The sequence below is a fragment of the Physella acuta genome, unplaced genomic scaffold, assembly GCF_028476545.2.
Source record: "Physella acuta isolate Inbredline_101_S28 unplaced genomic scaffold, ASM2847654v3 ptg000866l, whole genome shotgun sequence".
NCBI lineage: Eukaryota > Metazoa > Mollusca > Gastropoda > Physidae > Physella > Physella acuta.
The window spans coordinates 212643-227716 of record NW_026732383.1 but is presented as its reverse complement, the minus strand read 5'-3'; the positions used below and the strand labels follow the sequence as shown (position 1 = coordinate 227716).

Genomic DNA, 15074 nt, shown 5'->3' with positions numbered 1-15074 from the left:
TTATGCAACATCTTTTCTCCAACTTTATAAATAAGACAAAAGTACATTATTTTGAAAATGAATATGGGACTTTGCTTTTACTTAAGTCTGACACATGATCTAGTTCAAAGGTTTTAAAATTGAGACATGCATTTTCACAGTGATGTGAAATTTTAACAGAAATTTACAATACAAAAATATAACTACTTTTTCATTTAACTATAGCAACATTTCGTTTCAGAGTACTCAAAGTTTAAATTATTTTTAAAACTTTTAAATTATTTAACATGGGCTATTGAAAAATTATTTGTGAAAAGAGAATAAGAATAAAAAATAATACGAAACAAATAAAAAGCTATAAACTGAGATCAACTTACGGTCACATCTTCTATTTCTAGCATAACTGGTTTGCTCTTGGTGATATCAGTACTGTCTGGGGACACATAGTCCCAGTCATCCTAGAACATAACAACAGTATGTACTGCACATCAACGATTCAAAAAGTTGACACATTTAATTCTATATTTTCTGTCTCACTCAGGCATTCAGCATGTAAAGTTTAGTTTGGTAACTATTGTTACGGTCAGCCACTATTTTGGGGTAGAAAAATCAGACAATTTGAAACTATTTTTTGTTGTTCTGTAGTGAAAATGACATTTTAAATACATTTGATAATTATATTTTTTATGATGGGAAATAACCACTGAAGGTTTTTAGGGAAAGCAATAGAAACTGTGTTTTAACGAAAAGTGACATTTTAAATACAAGCATAGTGAGACCAAGTGGATAATATATTGTTTATGATGAGAAATAACCACTGAAGGTTTTTAAGGAAAGCAATAGAAACTGTGTTTTGTCAAGTTTTAAAATAAGACTTACAGCCTGGAAGTAGTACTTGAAAATACTGGTGTCAGTGATGTTGTAGGCATCAGCTTTGAAGTCCCCTCTCTTTGACTCAAACACATCACACACTATGCCCCTGACTGTTTTCTGTTGGAAGGAAATGTTTTCATTAGATGATTGTTTTCATTAGATGATTGTTTTCATTAGATGATTGTTTTCATTAGATGATTGTTTTCATTAGATGATTGTTTTCATTAGATGATTGTTTTCATTAGATGATTGTTTTCATTAGATGATTGTTTTCATTAGATGATTGTTTTCATTAGATGATTGTTTTCATTAGATGATTGTTTTCATTAGATGATTGTTTTCATTAGATGATTGTTTTCATTAGATGATTGTTTTCATTAGATGATTGTTTTCATTAGATGATTGTTTTCATTAGATGATTGTTTTCATTAGATGATTGTTTTCATTAGATGATTGTTTTCATTAGATGATTGTTTTCATTAGATGATTGTTTTCATTAGATGATTGTTTTCATTAGATGATTGTTTTCATTAGATGATTGTTTTCATTAGATGATTGTTTTCATTAGATGATTGTTTTCATTAGATGATTGTTTTCATTAGATGATTGTTTTCATTAGATGATTGTTTTCATTAGGTGATTGTTTTCATTAGATGATTGTTTTCATTAGATGATTGTTTTCATTAGATGATTGTTTTCAGACAATGAATATATCTGGTATGTAGACATTTGCAAGTTAATTTATTTACCTAAGTATAATTTTACAATTAATAGAATAAGTTAGTGTTAAAGGGTATTTAGAAAACTGGGTTTTTGAAATGGTTACATTGAAAATGTAATTATTTTACTGAGAATCTATATGGACGCAAAGTTTAGCAAGATATGAACAACTCACCTCACCAATATGTAGGTCGCTCACCTGACCAACATATAGGTCACTAACCTCATAAAATATAGGTCACTCCCCTCATCAACACATAGGACAGTCACCTCTCCACCATATAGGTCACTCACGCTCATGTGACCATTATGTCACTCACCTCATTAAATATAGGTCACTCACCTGACCAACATGTAGGATAGTCACCTCACTAGAATATGGATCACTCACCTCACTAACAGAGGTCATTCACCTGACCAACTTGTAGGTCATTCACCTCACTAACCTACAGGTGACTAATCTTACCAACATGTAAACTACTCATCTCATAAAATATAGGTCACTCACCTGACCCACATATCTGTAGCTATTGTCCAGGTAAAACATGCTCTGAGGTGACTTCATGGACACCACCTGGCTTCCATCAGTTGATGGTTTACCTGTGACCACATCGAAGGCACCCTGGCTTAGGGGTGAGATTTTACATTTTTTTGTAACGTCATTGATCTCATAGGCCACACCTGCAAGGATTATAATTAAAAACAAATTTTTTTTCCTGTTTTTCTAAACATACTAAAAAAATCATAAAAATTCTTTTTTATAAAAACATTATACAGTTTTATGAAAATAATTTTTATGTAAGAAATTTTTCTTTAATTTAAGTTTGAATTCACCCACAGCATTTTTATCTGAAGGAAGAAATTAATAAAACAGAATAAATTAATTAAAGAGATGAAAGAAATATTTCAAGTGGATTCTACGCCAGCTCACCAGTAGTGAAGTCATGAATGTATGTTGTCATGTAAGGATTATCTTGATCTGGGTCTCTGCTATCAAAGCGAACTATATCTAGGAGGCTGTCATACCATACCTAGTTCATGAAATTAAAAAATATGTCTATACACAGCTAGTATGTCTAAAAAACTTTAATATACGTTAAACCAAAAAAAATTGATTATAACTATCTTAAGAAAAAAATAGATCTACAAAGCATTATGTTTAAACTAAAAGGTTTCACTAGAACAAAGAATAAAACAAAATTAAAAAATTATTCAATTTATCTTGCAAACAATAAAGGGAGGTAACAGTATTTGTAAAAAAATTGAACTTATGTAATTTAGCTGCAGAGTATTATAAAAACATTAATTTTCAAATGAAACTGTAACTAACCTCAAAGTAAACTTATAAAAGTCCCACAATACATAAACCTAAATCTGAAACAACAAATATCACAATGTAGGCCTACCTAACCCCAACCCACATATATCTCTCAGTACATTACACCAGTCCTAACTTACAAATGTCTCCACAACCCTTGTGATTGCAGGCACCACATTCTCCACTCTATAGGAGAACTGTTGAGGCATTGAAGGCAAAGGCTTTGTTTTCATTGGTTGACCTAAAAATAAATTAAATATCATTGGCTGCCCCAACAATAATTTAAATAACATATCAACTATTTTTATCATTCTATTAAAATAAAATAAATGCTACATACTATACTAATTATTTTGATGTACATAAAAATATATTATATGAAAAGTAACATATAAGTACCTGATATTATGTCAACATCTATGGCTTTAAACATATCTGGGGACTGAAGGAAAACAATTCAGCAGAGGCAGAATAGAAAATGCTTCACCAAGTGTGAAGAAAATGATACAAAAAAGTGAAAAACAAATCAAAATATTAACCTGTGTGGCTGATTTGAGCATTTTATATTTTTTTCATTTTACTTGTACATTTTTTTTCTAGGGGGTAAGTGAATTAAAGTGGGAATTCTTTAAAACAGAAAACTTTGTTGACAATAAAATGTTGAACAGAAACATGCTTGTAGTGGCTTACGTTTGTTGATGGATTCATCACCTCAACCTGGAACAAGCCTGTGTTGATGGCGTCCACCAAATTAGCATAAGCGTCTTTGATTATAGGCTCCTGGGTAGCCTTGAAGTCAACAGTTCCTGCCAACAGTAAAAAATTGTATTAGAATAAATCATCTGGTTAAAGATTGATAATAGAATGGAGTACAATAAGCCAACAAACTGAAACAATAATATGTTTTGTGTTGCATATTGGCTGATGTATCATATACTGACCTAATATTTACATGTGATGGGTTGATTAGAAAACCAGACTAAACCATCTAAAACCATTTAAATTTAGACAATAATTATATGTTTATATGGTTCCAGCGTGATATTACTGAAACAAGTTTGATAATAGAATGGAATAAAATAGGCCTACAAGTTAAATCAATAACATGCTTTGTGTTGAAAATAGACTGATGTATCACAAACAAGTGATGGGCTAATCAGAAAACCAGACTGGCATAGTAACAGAGAGAATAATTTTCATCTTCTTCTTCTTTCTTAATTTTAGCGTTAGAAGGGAATCACTCCAACACAATAAAGTATTATGTGTCAACCTGTTATGCACCATATAGGTCGTTGACTCTGATTTCAGCCTGCTTTTCTTTTTAGATTTGCTTCAAAAGTCTTTATCCAACCAAGAACAAACTACAAGGCAGCAGTTGTTTGATTTTGGAGTTTTCTCTCCTAGAAGGGTTACTGTCCCCAGCTATCTAGCCTGAGGGTTCGAACTCAGGACTTTTTGGTTCAGCAACCATGAGCTTAACCAACCTGACCACGCTGACCTCTAGAATAATTTTATGTTTCTATGGTTCCAGCATGATGTCAACAAAACAGATTCACTCAACCGTGTCACTCACGTGTGAAAGCGTCACAGGCTGTGGCATTCTCTAAGACTGGAGTTGATGGCACTCTGTCTCTCAGCAGTCTAAAATGGTAAACATGTGCACATTTACATCAGTTCCAATACTAATTATGAGGAAGCAAGGTAATATTGTTTAATTAACAGTAAGTAAAGCTGACACTGGAATAAATCAATACATTTTAAATTATGGCAGTGGATGGTCAGATGGTAGTTGAGTTTTTATGTCCCTGAGTCCATCTGATGGGTAATCCACTCACATTAGGGAAAGTAAAGGTGGCTAGGCAAAATGCTGACCACACTATCCCTTCATATGCAGAGGTCACAGAAACAGATGAAAGGGTTATTTTACTTTTTACACATATTAAATGAATCTACATATTGTTCATGATCAGAGGAAAAAATCGATGTCACCTGCAAGCATAGCCATCACTTGGGCAGTACTGGTAGCCATTACATATGAAGTCTGTGTTGTTGATGCACAAGTTAGCACACTCATCTGGCATGGTGATACCTTTGTATACTTTGGAATCTGTACGCTCTATGCTTGGCCATTGGATTTTCTCAAACATTGCTGGGGAAATTTTTAAAAGTTTGAGCTTAAAATGTATGAAAAAATTATCATCAAGTGGTAAGTCTGTAATTTTAATATATCTGGGAAACAAAACAAACAAAAAAGCTTAAATTCTGAAACAATTATTAATGGCCAAGAATTATTTTATTATGACATGAGAACAGTTGTAATAACATAACTAATTAAATATTTAAATTAATTAAATATAAAAAAAGTATTCATCAAGAAAGTGCATGAGTAAAGATATAATAAACCACTTATGTATAAATAAAAGTAAATAAAGCATTCATTAAAGAAGTCCAAATATGTTAATTTTGTAGACTTAATTTTACCAGCGTTAGATGTCCCCAGTAGCATGGCACTGACATAGGTGTTAAAATCTGACGTCTCCACAGACAGACCGGTCACTCTGATAGGATTGACCTTCATGTGAATGGCTAGTGCATGATAGACAGCCTCCTTCCACTGTTCTGTTTGACCAGGCGCAGAATTACCTGGGAATTTGAAGAAAAGCATAACTTAGGTCATAGGTCATCAACTTTGGTGAGGCATTTTTGTTCACAGTTAATAAGACAGTGAACTGTAAAATACACTTCTATTTTGTTACGAAAGACTAAAAGAAACAGTTGCTAAATAAACAGTAGTGTTATTTTCTATATACATCTTCTCCTTTATGATCTTAATTGCAAGTTACTATGCGAAACTGATAGAAAACCCTAAAATATTTAATCAAGAATAATTATGGACTAGTTTGACCAGCTTATTACAAGAATAAGCTTTAAAACAGTGTAATTTTTATTCAATGGGGTTAGGTGTTGATTGTTTAGCAAGCAAAATTTCACTTTTCTACTCTTCTTCCCCAATATAAGTAGGTAACTAATTTATACTATACACTAAGTTTTGAAGGGTTGGCTCAAGATCACATGCGAATAAAATTTGATTTTGGAATGACCAGTATTTTAACTGACAACAATTTGCATAGCGATCAGATGCTCCATCCCATGACCACTCAACCACAGCTGCTAGAACCCTAACCCTAACTTAATCAGAGCATGCTAGCAAAAAAACAAATAAAGAACCAGCCATAAGAATAAAAAACAAGTTAATTAAAAAAGTCTAGTGACATTTGTGCGCAATTTCCTTATGTTATCTAAAAATAGCTCTGACGTATAATGTTGGGGTGCGTTCAAGCTAGAAGAACAATCGGTTTGTAGGTGTTTATGTAATTTTAAAATTTGTGACCGAACGAGAGAATATTTTTGAAAACTTTCTTCGGCAATATTGTTCTAAATTATGACAGGAATCGATTGGTACATGTTTCAAGTCGCTAAGTGGTCTGGTTGCCGAGATATGGGCCAAAAACTGCTTTTTTTCGAGATTTTTTTGGCTTTTCTGGGAAATCCATGAAAGAAACCCGGAATTTTTATGGCCTATGTTCATCCTCGTAACTTGCTTAACATAATTGCTTTTTGAACTAGTCATCGATATTGCTTCGTTGAGGAGGAGATACGACTTAAAGCTGCGGACACACATTCATCCATCCATCCATCCATCCATCCAGAAATGACGGGTTAATAAACGCAATTCTCCAGAATGGAAATTGCGCTAAAAACATAAAATTTGGAGCTTTCTTTAAGTTTAAGTGAGTGCACAATCTTGCAACTTTAAACCCACCTGGGAAGGTCAACTTAAACCTCAATCTTTGGTTCTCTTCAAAGCAAGGAGAGGCATCGAATGCAAGATTTAAAGGATAAACTTGAGCATAATCAAAGAAGTTGTAGATTCTGGTGTAGTAAACCTAAGGCACAACAAACCAAATATATTTCATTTCTAGAGGAATAACTTTAATATAAATTTAAAATATATCATTACAACTACACAAACCAGTCAGAAGCAAACATTTTTACATGTAGCACTATTTATAAGTGGATTGTAAGCTGGGTATAAAGTAACACAAATACAATCCACTAATACTTACAGATGGAGCTGTTATAACTAGTTGGACTGGATATGCTCTTGCATCTGTATCCATGCCATCCAGGGGTAGATCATTCCAATTACTCTAATACAAAATAATGCAAGTTTTGAAGCACTTTCACAACACTTTGCAACTAATACATAAATATTGTATTTATTGAAAAATCTTGCTTTTTACATTGGTCATGATATTATTAATGAGTAGGTCTATATGAAGCAATGGAAGCACAGTTTTTGGGCAAAATAATAATATTCTGCTGACATTGACAAGATCTTGGAGTTTTACTGTCTACATTATTATAGTATAACATTAATAGTATTCTTGATTAATATAGCTGAATAAGTAATACATAGTGTCAGTACTTTTTTTTTTACTTAAAATCTTTATTTATATGCAAAGATGAACAATTAAATAATAATAAATATATTTTTAAATTTAAAACTATTTCTGGTTTAAAATAGCTATATCTACTCACAGACATGAAATAATATTCCATTGTGGCATTCACTTTGCCTCCTAGTGCAGGGAAATCTGGTACAATATTGCTAAAAACATCACAAATTATTCCTCGGGCTGTTCGCTTAAAGAAATATATAACCAAAATTATAGCTTACATACTTTTTAATAACAAAATCTACATAAAAATGACTTGATTTAAAAAATAATTGTTTAAATAGAAGTTCTACTCATTCGATAATCTAAAACATTGAATAAAAGCCTTAGCAGTATAAAATTATGAGTGTCTGATTATGGCACAATAATATGATCTTCTAAAAAGGTTAGGTTATTCATTGTTAACTAAATACACATATGATTTGTTAATGTCAATACAAACCCTATCCTTAGAACCTAACCCCCATTCCAATCTTACCATAGACCTAAACCTACTTTCTAACTATAAAACTAAATATAAAATTAAAATACTACTAACAACCTAATTTTGAAAGAGTCCATTGTTGGACATCAATAACACAAATAATCTTAAATTAGTTATTCGAGAGTTTACCTGGCCAACAAATTTATAGTCATCATTGAAGCTGAAGAATCTCATGGGATCCCGAATATCAACAACAATAGATTTATTATAATTGTACAAGTCCATGTTCTCCTGTGTGTCCGAGGCCACCAAGTCCAAAGGGTGTATCTGGCAACCCCCAAGCTGGTCAATGACATACCTGATACCTGGCAATAAAACAAATTGATATTAGAGGCCAAACTTAATATTTTTAGAAAACACAGTTTGTTTACATTAATTTTAAATTATATTTAATTTTTTTATTTTCAAGCCTGTGGTTTTAAAACAGGAAAAAATAATTATTAACTGGGAAAAGTTTATATTTATTGTTTTGGCAATGTCTTTGTCTTCATATGCCAAGGTCACAGAAACAGGTGAACTCTACTTCACTTACCCATAGACCATCAGGTTCAAAAAGGGAACTTAACTTTATAATTGATGTCTTTGGCATTGGTGGTTCTAAAGGGTTAGATGAGGAGGAAGTGAGCCTTTAAAACTCCCTCAAATAATAGTTCTAGAGCTGCCAATGGAGTTTCTTAATTATCTGACAGCTTGCAAACATTTCAGATTTGCTACAAGTACTGCATGTATGAGTGACAACGCAAACAAATATTTAAATAGAATGGCTATCTATTGTTATTTTCATCAAAATGTTTACTAAAAAGATAATGGCCTACATAAAGAAAATGATTGTAATTATAAAATGTGTCAGAGCAGATTTTAAAAAATCAAAAAGTTGCAATGATATTAAAAGTGTTGCAAATATAGGATTAGGAATATATGACTTAGTAATACAACTTCTACAGGTTATCAAACAATTATTCAAGTCAATATATCCTGCTACTAATCCTGTATTTAATCCATTAACCTGTTTTAAAATCATGCAGTTCTGTAACAGCCTCTTTTGTGTTGATTGTTGAGTCAGGATTGGCTGGCCTTTTATCTTCTCTAACCAGCTTGGCATCCTCATTATACCAAACCTACAATCAGCATTACATTATGATCAATACATTGCTTATTATACCAAACTTACAATGATATTCATACAATCAGCATTACATTAAGATCAATAAATTCCTCATTATACCAAACCTACAATCAGCATTACATTATGAACAATACATTCCTCATTATGCCAAACCTACAATCAGCTTTACATTATGACTTATGAACAATACATTCCTAATTATATCTAAGTCTAAATCTAAATAACAGAATACTATTGAGGCTGTAAATAAATCTTACCATTAAAGTGTGATATTTTATCAATAAGTGGATACATATTTAATTAAAGGTTTACATGGAATATTATTACACTGATTAGTAAAAAGATTAAATACTAAATTATACATGAAATAAGCTGCAGTCGCGCGAATGTGTTTAAAGTTAAGTGTTAAAACAAGGGAAGTAATAAGCCGACCCCCCCCCCCCCCCCCCCCCCCCCCCAACAAATCAAAGAAGCCTTTAGCCTAGAAGGAAAAGGGAGAAAACTTATTATTATTTAGCCAATAAAATGTAATCATTTCATTCGAGAGAAATTACATGAGTTATGATTTACTTTAATTTTAACAGTGTGCTTTTGTATAGGCCCTATGTCATACCACATGTTAATACTTTTAAGACGACACATTTAAAAACACAAATTTAGTTTTCAAAACTATCAGTACCGCGTAGTGTGTGATGAGCGAACTGGTCGGGTCAACAATCTCTGCTCTGTACCGGAAGACACTGCTGAACTGTGGTAAGTTGCCAGTTTCCTCCCGCTTTGTACACACAACTTCAGGCGGCGTCTGGGGAGGCCAGATAAAACGTTTGTTTGTAAACAGTTCAGTTAGTTTAGCGGTAGGACTACCTCATAGGCTAACATTTTTACGGCAAGTTTGCAGTTTGGTTGTTTTAGGTTCAGAGTTTCTTCCAGGCATCTCTTCGGGGGGGGGGGGGGGGGGGGGCGAAGAAAGTCTACCGCCCCCCCCGAACGAAATGAAATTTATATAGAAAATATATACTTTTAACAGTTTCCGCCCCCCGAAGAAAGTCTACCGCCCCCCCCCCCCGAAAATTTCAAGTGCCCCCCGGAGAAAAAGTCTGGAAGAAACACTGTTTAGGTTGGGCTAGTGGACGACGTCACACTCCTAATAGGGAGAAGGTGGACATTATTTCTTCCAGACTTTTTCTCCGGGTGGGGGGTGGGGGGCACCTGAAATTTTCGGGGGGGGGGGGGAGGCGGACTAAAATTTGGGGGGGGGGGTGGAAGCGGACACTGTTAAAAGTATATAATTTTTAGTGGGTGTCGGAGTTTTTACAACTTTTGCTTTTTAAAAATAATGTAAGAAACTTGATTTATTTTGCGTTTTTTAAAACACATTTTCCCCCAAAATTTATTTTAAAAAAAACTCAACGTTGACTGAGCTTTGTAAATAGTAAAAATCACAGCAGATCATTAACAAAACTCAACGTTTTAAAACGTAATTGCAATTTTGACGTGGTAACAGTGTCAGATATGACTTCATTTAAATGGAAAAAAGGGGGGGGGGTGGGGGGGTGGGAGTAGTTTTTGTGTGACAATGAGTGATGATGGGGGGGGGGGGGGGGGGGGTGGGAGTAGTTTTTGTGTGACAATGAGTGATGATGGGGGGGGGGGGGGGGTTAAAATCGTTTATAAAAGCCATGAAGTCGTTTTTTGGATGACCCCTTGCTGCTAAATTGCATAACATTACAGGTGGAAAAGCATGATTAAGAACAATTTTATTATAATTCACTTTTTATATCAACGCCCAATTGTTTTAATTACTAAATACCAGATCTATATATAAAACATATTTTAATGAGAATGATAACCACACACACACAGCAAACATTTTCCATGATAGGGTCTTTTAAAAAAAATAAAAACAACTGTGTAAAAAATGTCATCTACCTCAAATATGGAGGGGTCGCAGCGATGAAGTCGTAGATGTGATGGAAGTGTCTCTTCGACCCAGGGGCCAGGGTCGTCCCGAGGGTGACGCCGTACTGGGCAACATCCGAGTCTCCCTCGACCTCAATCCTCAGTGGGACTTGTTGGATTGGCCCTGACACGTTCCACCCTGGGACTGAAATGTTGGGGGCATTAACCTTTGGGCACTTAACACTAACATGATGGGGAAGTTTTCGTTAGTTGTCATGGTAAGTCCCACGGCACTCAACCTCTATTCTTCAAGAGACGGCAGAATGGTCAAAGAACGTAACACCCTAGAGACACAGAGACCGAAGAATTCACCAACATAAAGATCAAAGAACACAACCTTAAAGACACAAAGACCATAGAACTCACGACCCTAAAGACACAAAGAACTCACCACCATAAAGACACAAAGAACTCACCACCCTAAAGACACAAATACCAAAAAACTCACCACCCTAAAGACACAAATACCAAAGAACTCACCACCCTAAAGACACAAAGAACTCATCACCCTAAAGACACAAAGACCAAAAAAACTCATCACCCTAAAGACACAAAGACCAAAAAACTCACCACCCTAAAGACACAAAGAACTCACCACCCTAAAGACACAAAGACAAATGAACTCACCTACCTAAAGACATAAAAAACTCACCACCCTAAAGACACAAAAAACTCATCATTAAAGACACTAAGAACTCACCACCCTAAAGACACGAAAATGAAAAGAAAAACTCACATGAGAAGACATGAGAATGAAACAACTCACCACTGAAGTAGAACGTCGCATTCACTTGACCCGACACTGAAGGCCAAGGCAGGCATGTCGTCCAGACGTCGGCGGGTATACCACGGACATTCTTGGTGCCCAGGTAAATCTGGGGTAAAGTGGGACAAGGGTAAAGTGGGACATTACTCAAGGGTAAAGTGGGACATTACTCAAGGGTAAAGTGGGACATTATTCAAGGGTAAAGTGGGACATTACTCAAGGGTAAAGTGGGACATTATTCAAGGGTAAAGTGGGACATTACTCAAGGGTAAAGTGGGACATTACTCAAGGGTACAGTGGGACATTACACAAGGGTAAAGTGGGACATTACTTAAGGGTAGTGGGACATTACACAAGGGTAAAGTGGGACATTACACAAGGGTAAAGTGGGACATTACTCAAGGGTACAGTGGGCCATTACACAAGGGTAAAGTGGGACATTACTCAAGGGTACAGTGGGCCATTACACAAGGGTACAGTGGGCCATTACTCAAGGGTAGTGGTACATTACACAAGGGTAAAGTTGGACATTACACAAGGGTAAAGTGGGACATTACTCAAGGGTAAAGTGGGACATTACTCAAGGGTACAGTGGGCCATTACTCAAGGGTAGTGGTACATTACACAAGGATAAAGTTGGACATTACACAAGGGTAAAGTGGGATATTACTCAAGGGTACAGTGGGCCATTACACAAGGGTAAAGTGGGACATTACTCAAGGGTAAAGTGGGACATTACTCAAGGGTAAAGTGGGACATTATTCAAGGGTAAAGTGGGACATTACTTAAGGGTAAAGTGGGACATTACTCAAGGGTAAAGTGGGACATTACACAAGGGTAAAGTGGGACATTACTCAAGGGTAAAGTGGGACATTACACAAGGGTAAAGTGGGACATTACTCAAGGGTAAAGTGGGACATTACGCAAGGGTAAAGTGGGACATTACTCAAGGGTAAAGTGGGACATTACACAAGGGTAAAATGGGACATTACACAAGGGTAAAGTGGGACATTACACAAGGGTAAAGTGGGACATTACTCAAGGGTAAAGTGGGACATTACACAAGGGTAAAGTGGGACATTACTCAAGGGTAAAGTGGGACATTACGCAAGGGTAAAGTGGGACATTACACAAGGGTAAAGTGGGACATTACACAAGGGTAAAATGGGACATTACTCAAGGGTAAAGTGGGACATTACTCAAGGGTAAAGTGGGACATTACTCAAGGGTAAAGTGGGACATTAGTCAAGGTAAAGTGGGACATTACTCAAGGGTAAAGTGGGACATTACCCACGGGTAAAAGGGGACAAGGGTAGTGGGACATTACTCAAGGGTAAAAGGGGACATTACTCAAGGATAAAGTGGGACATTACTTAAGGGTAGTGGGACATTACTCAAGGGTAAAATGGGACATTACACAACGGTAAAGTGGGAGATTACTCAAGGGTAAAGTGGGACATTACTCAAGGGTAAAGTGGGACATTAGTCAAGGTAAAGTGGGACATTACTCAAGGGTAAAGTGGGACATTACCCACGGGTAAAAGGGGACAAGGGTAGTGGGACATTACTCAAGGGTAAAAGGGGACATTACTCAAGGATAAAGTGGGACATTACTTAAGGGTAGTGGGACATTACTCAAGGGTAAAATGGGACATTACACAACGGTAAAGTGGGAGATTACTCAACGGGTCGACAACAAACACACACTGTACACGAGGAGATTTACAGTTAAAAATATATATGAATACTTTCTGCCTCACATCACTCAAACAGAAACATAAAACAAACACAGCCGAAACCTAGTTTCACGTCAGTACTCACGTCATTGGCGTTAGCAGCAAATTTCAAAGCCTGGGCGCTGCTAAAAATATGTTTTTGGGGATCCCCGGGGTTCCCCAAGCTAAACGGTCCAAAAATAAAACTGTTGGAGTCGTCACTGATGTTTTTGGTGACGCAGCTCTTGTCTGAGAAATAAATACGTCGGATAAAAGATGAAGGTTCTGGAAAAGGTTTTCGTCAAAAAACAAAATGGTATTCCTTTAAAATGTTTCAAATTTTCCATATATGCATGCTCTAAAAATGTTCAACTTAAAATTTTAAAATATAAACCATATTACTAGAGTTATGCCGAAGTCAACAAACATATACGACAATAAATTCAGTTTTAGTTAAAGATAAGAGTGATTTCCCGTTCTAATGAACTGTTAAAAGATCTACCGGGTAGTGATTTTTTTAAATGGGTCTTTGATACTGTATGTTTAACTATATGACTCATAAATTCTAAAGCTCAAACATAAAAGACAAAAACAACAGCAACAACAGCAACAACAGCAACAACAACATCAACAACAGCAACAACAACACTAGTTTTACAGATATTTACAATACAATACAATTTCAAGCTGTTAAACATAAGCCACCTACCTGCTAAATTAACGTGGAACACTTCACCAGTCACGTAAGAATACAGCACCATTTCCTTGACCCCCTGCCTGTACGCCACCAGCGCCCCCCTGTTCCCCGTGTAGTCCAGGTACTCATCCACCACCATGCTGTAGTTCTTGTCGAGGACATTGACCTCTATACGGGCCTGGAAGTCGTTCATCGATTCCAGGATAGAGGGCCTGGCTGGAGCTAGGGGGGGGGTATATGTACATTTTAGGCTGAGTTAAGGGAGGTAACATATGTACATGATTTAAGGCAGAGTTAAGAGAGGTAACATATGTACTTGATTGAAGGGAGACAACAAAATATTTAAAAAAATAATTCACTGTAGAATATATAGGGGAGGGGGGGGGGGGCGATTTATGAAAAAAAATATTTTTTAGACTAGTCCTAAAACATCAGACCAAACACAGAATCTGGAGAAATAAATGACACTAGCAACAAAATATGGAGAAATAAATGAATGACACTAACAACAGAATCTGAGAAAATAGACGTGACTAACAATAGAATATAAGGGGTTCTTTGTCTATTGTGATTAACGTTAGTACTCACAAACCCCTGCCCTTGTAGGTGGAGGAACACAGGTGAAGTCTGCCCACGTTATGCCAGCCAGAGTTGTCATAACAACCAACACCACACGGGACAAATAAAACACCATCTTTTGAAGTAGAAAAAATATTAATTTTTTTAAAAATCCAGATCGGCGTGTTTGTAATAATAGATCAACAAAAATGTTTATCAAGTTTACCACAAAAAAATTAGCTCAAAGCTGCCGAAAAGTAAATCTTTATATTATTTGGATAGGCTAGACTTGAAATAATTATTGACTTCGATACCACCAAAAAAAAAATCACTATCAAGTATCGAAGATGAAAAATTCC

General features: G+C 35.5%; 2 protein-coding genes across 2 annotated transcripts; both read right to left on the bottom strand.

Annotated features, from left to right (window-relative positions):
• Positions 1-347: 347 nt before the first annotated feature.
• Positions 348-9899, bottom strand: LOC131952328 (uncharacterized). Its single transcript, XM_059314945.1, has 16 exons — positions 9885-9899; positions 8901-9012; positions 8024-8199; positions 7493-7597; positions 7018-7101; positions 6714-6837; positions 5372-5533; positions 4880-5039; positions 4464-4531; positions 3581-3696; positions 3290-3332; positions 3031-3131; positions 2504-2603; positions 2081-2253; positions 859-969; positions 348-437 (listed from the first exon to the last, which is right to left on the bottom strand). The coding sequence occupies exons 1-16, from the start codon at positions 9897-9899 to the stop codon at positions 348-350; spliced, it is 1740 nt and encodes a 579-aa protein (XP_059170928.1).
• Positions 9900-10945: 1046 nt separating this feature from the next.
• On the bottom strand, positions 10946-14851 carry LOC131952327 (uncharacterized). The gene is made up of 5 exons (XM_059314944.1): positions 14746-14851; positions 14170-14379; positions 13567-13709; positions 11746-11854; positions 10946-11124 (listed from the first exon to the last, which is right to left on the bottom strand). Exons 1-5 carry the CDS (start codon positions 14849-14851, stop codon positions 10946-10948), a joined length of 747 nt encoding a protein of 248 aa, XP_059170927.1.
• Between the last annotated feature and the right edge of the window lie 223 nt (positions 14852-15074).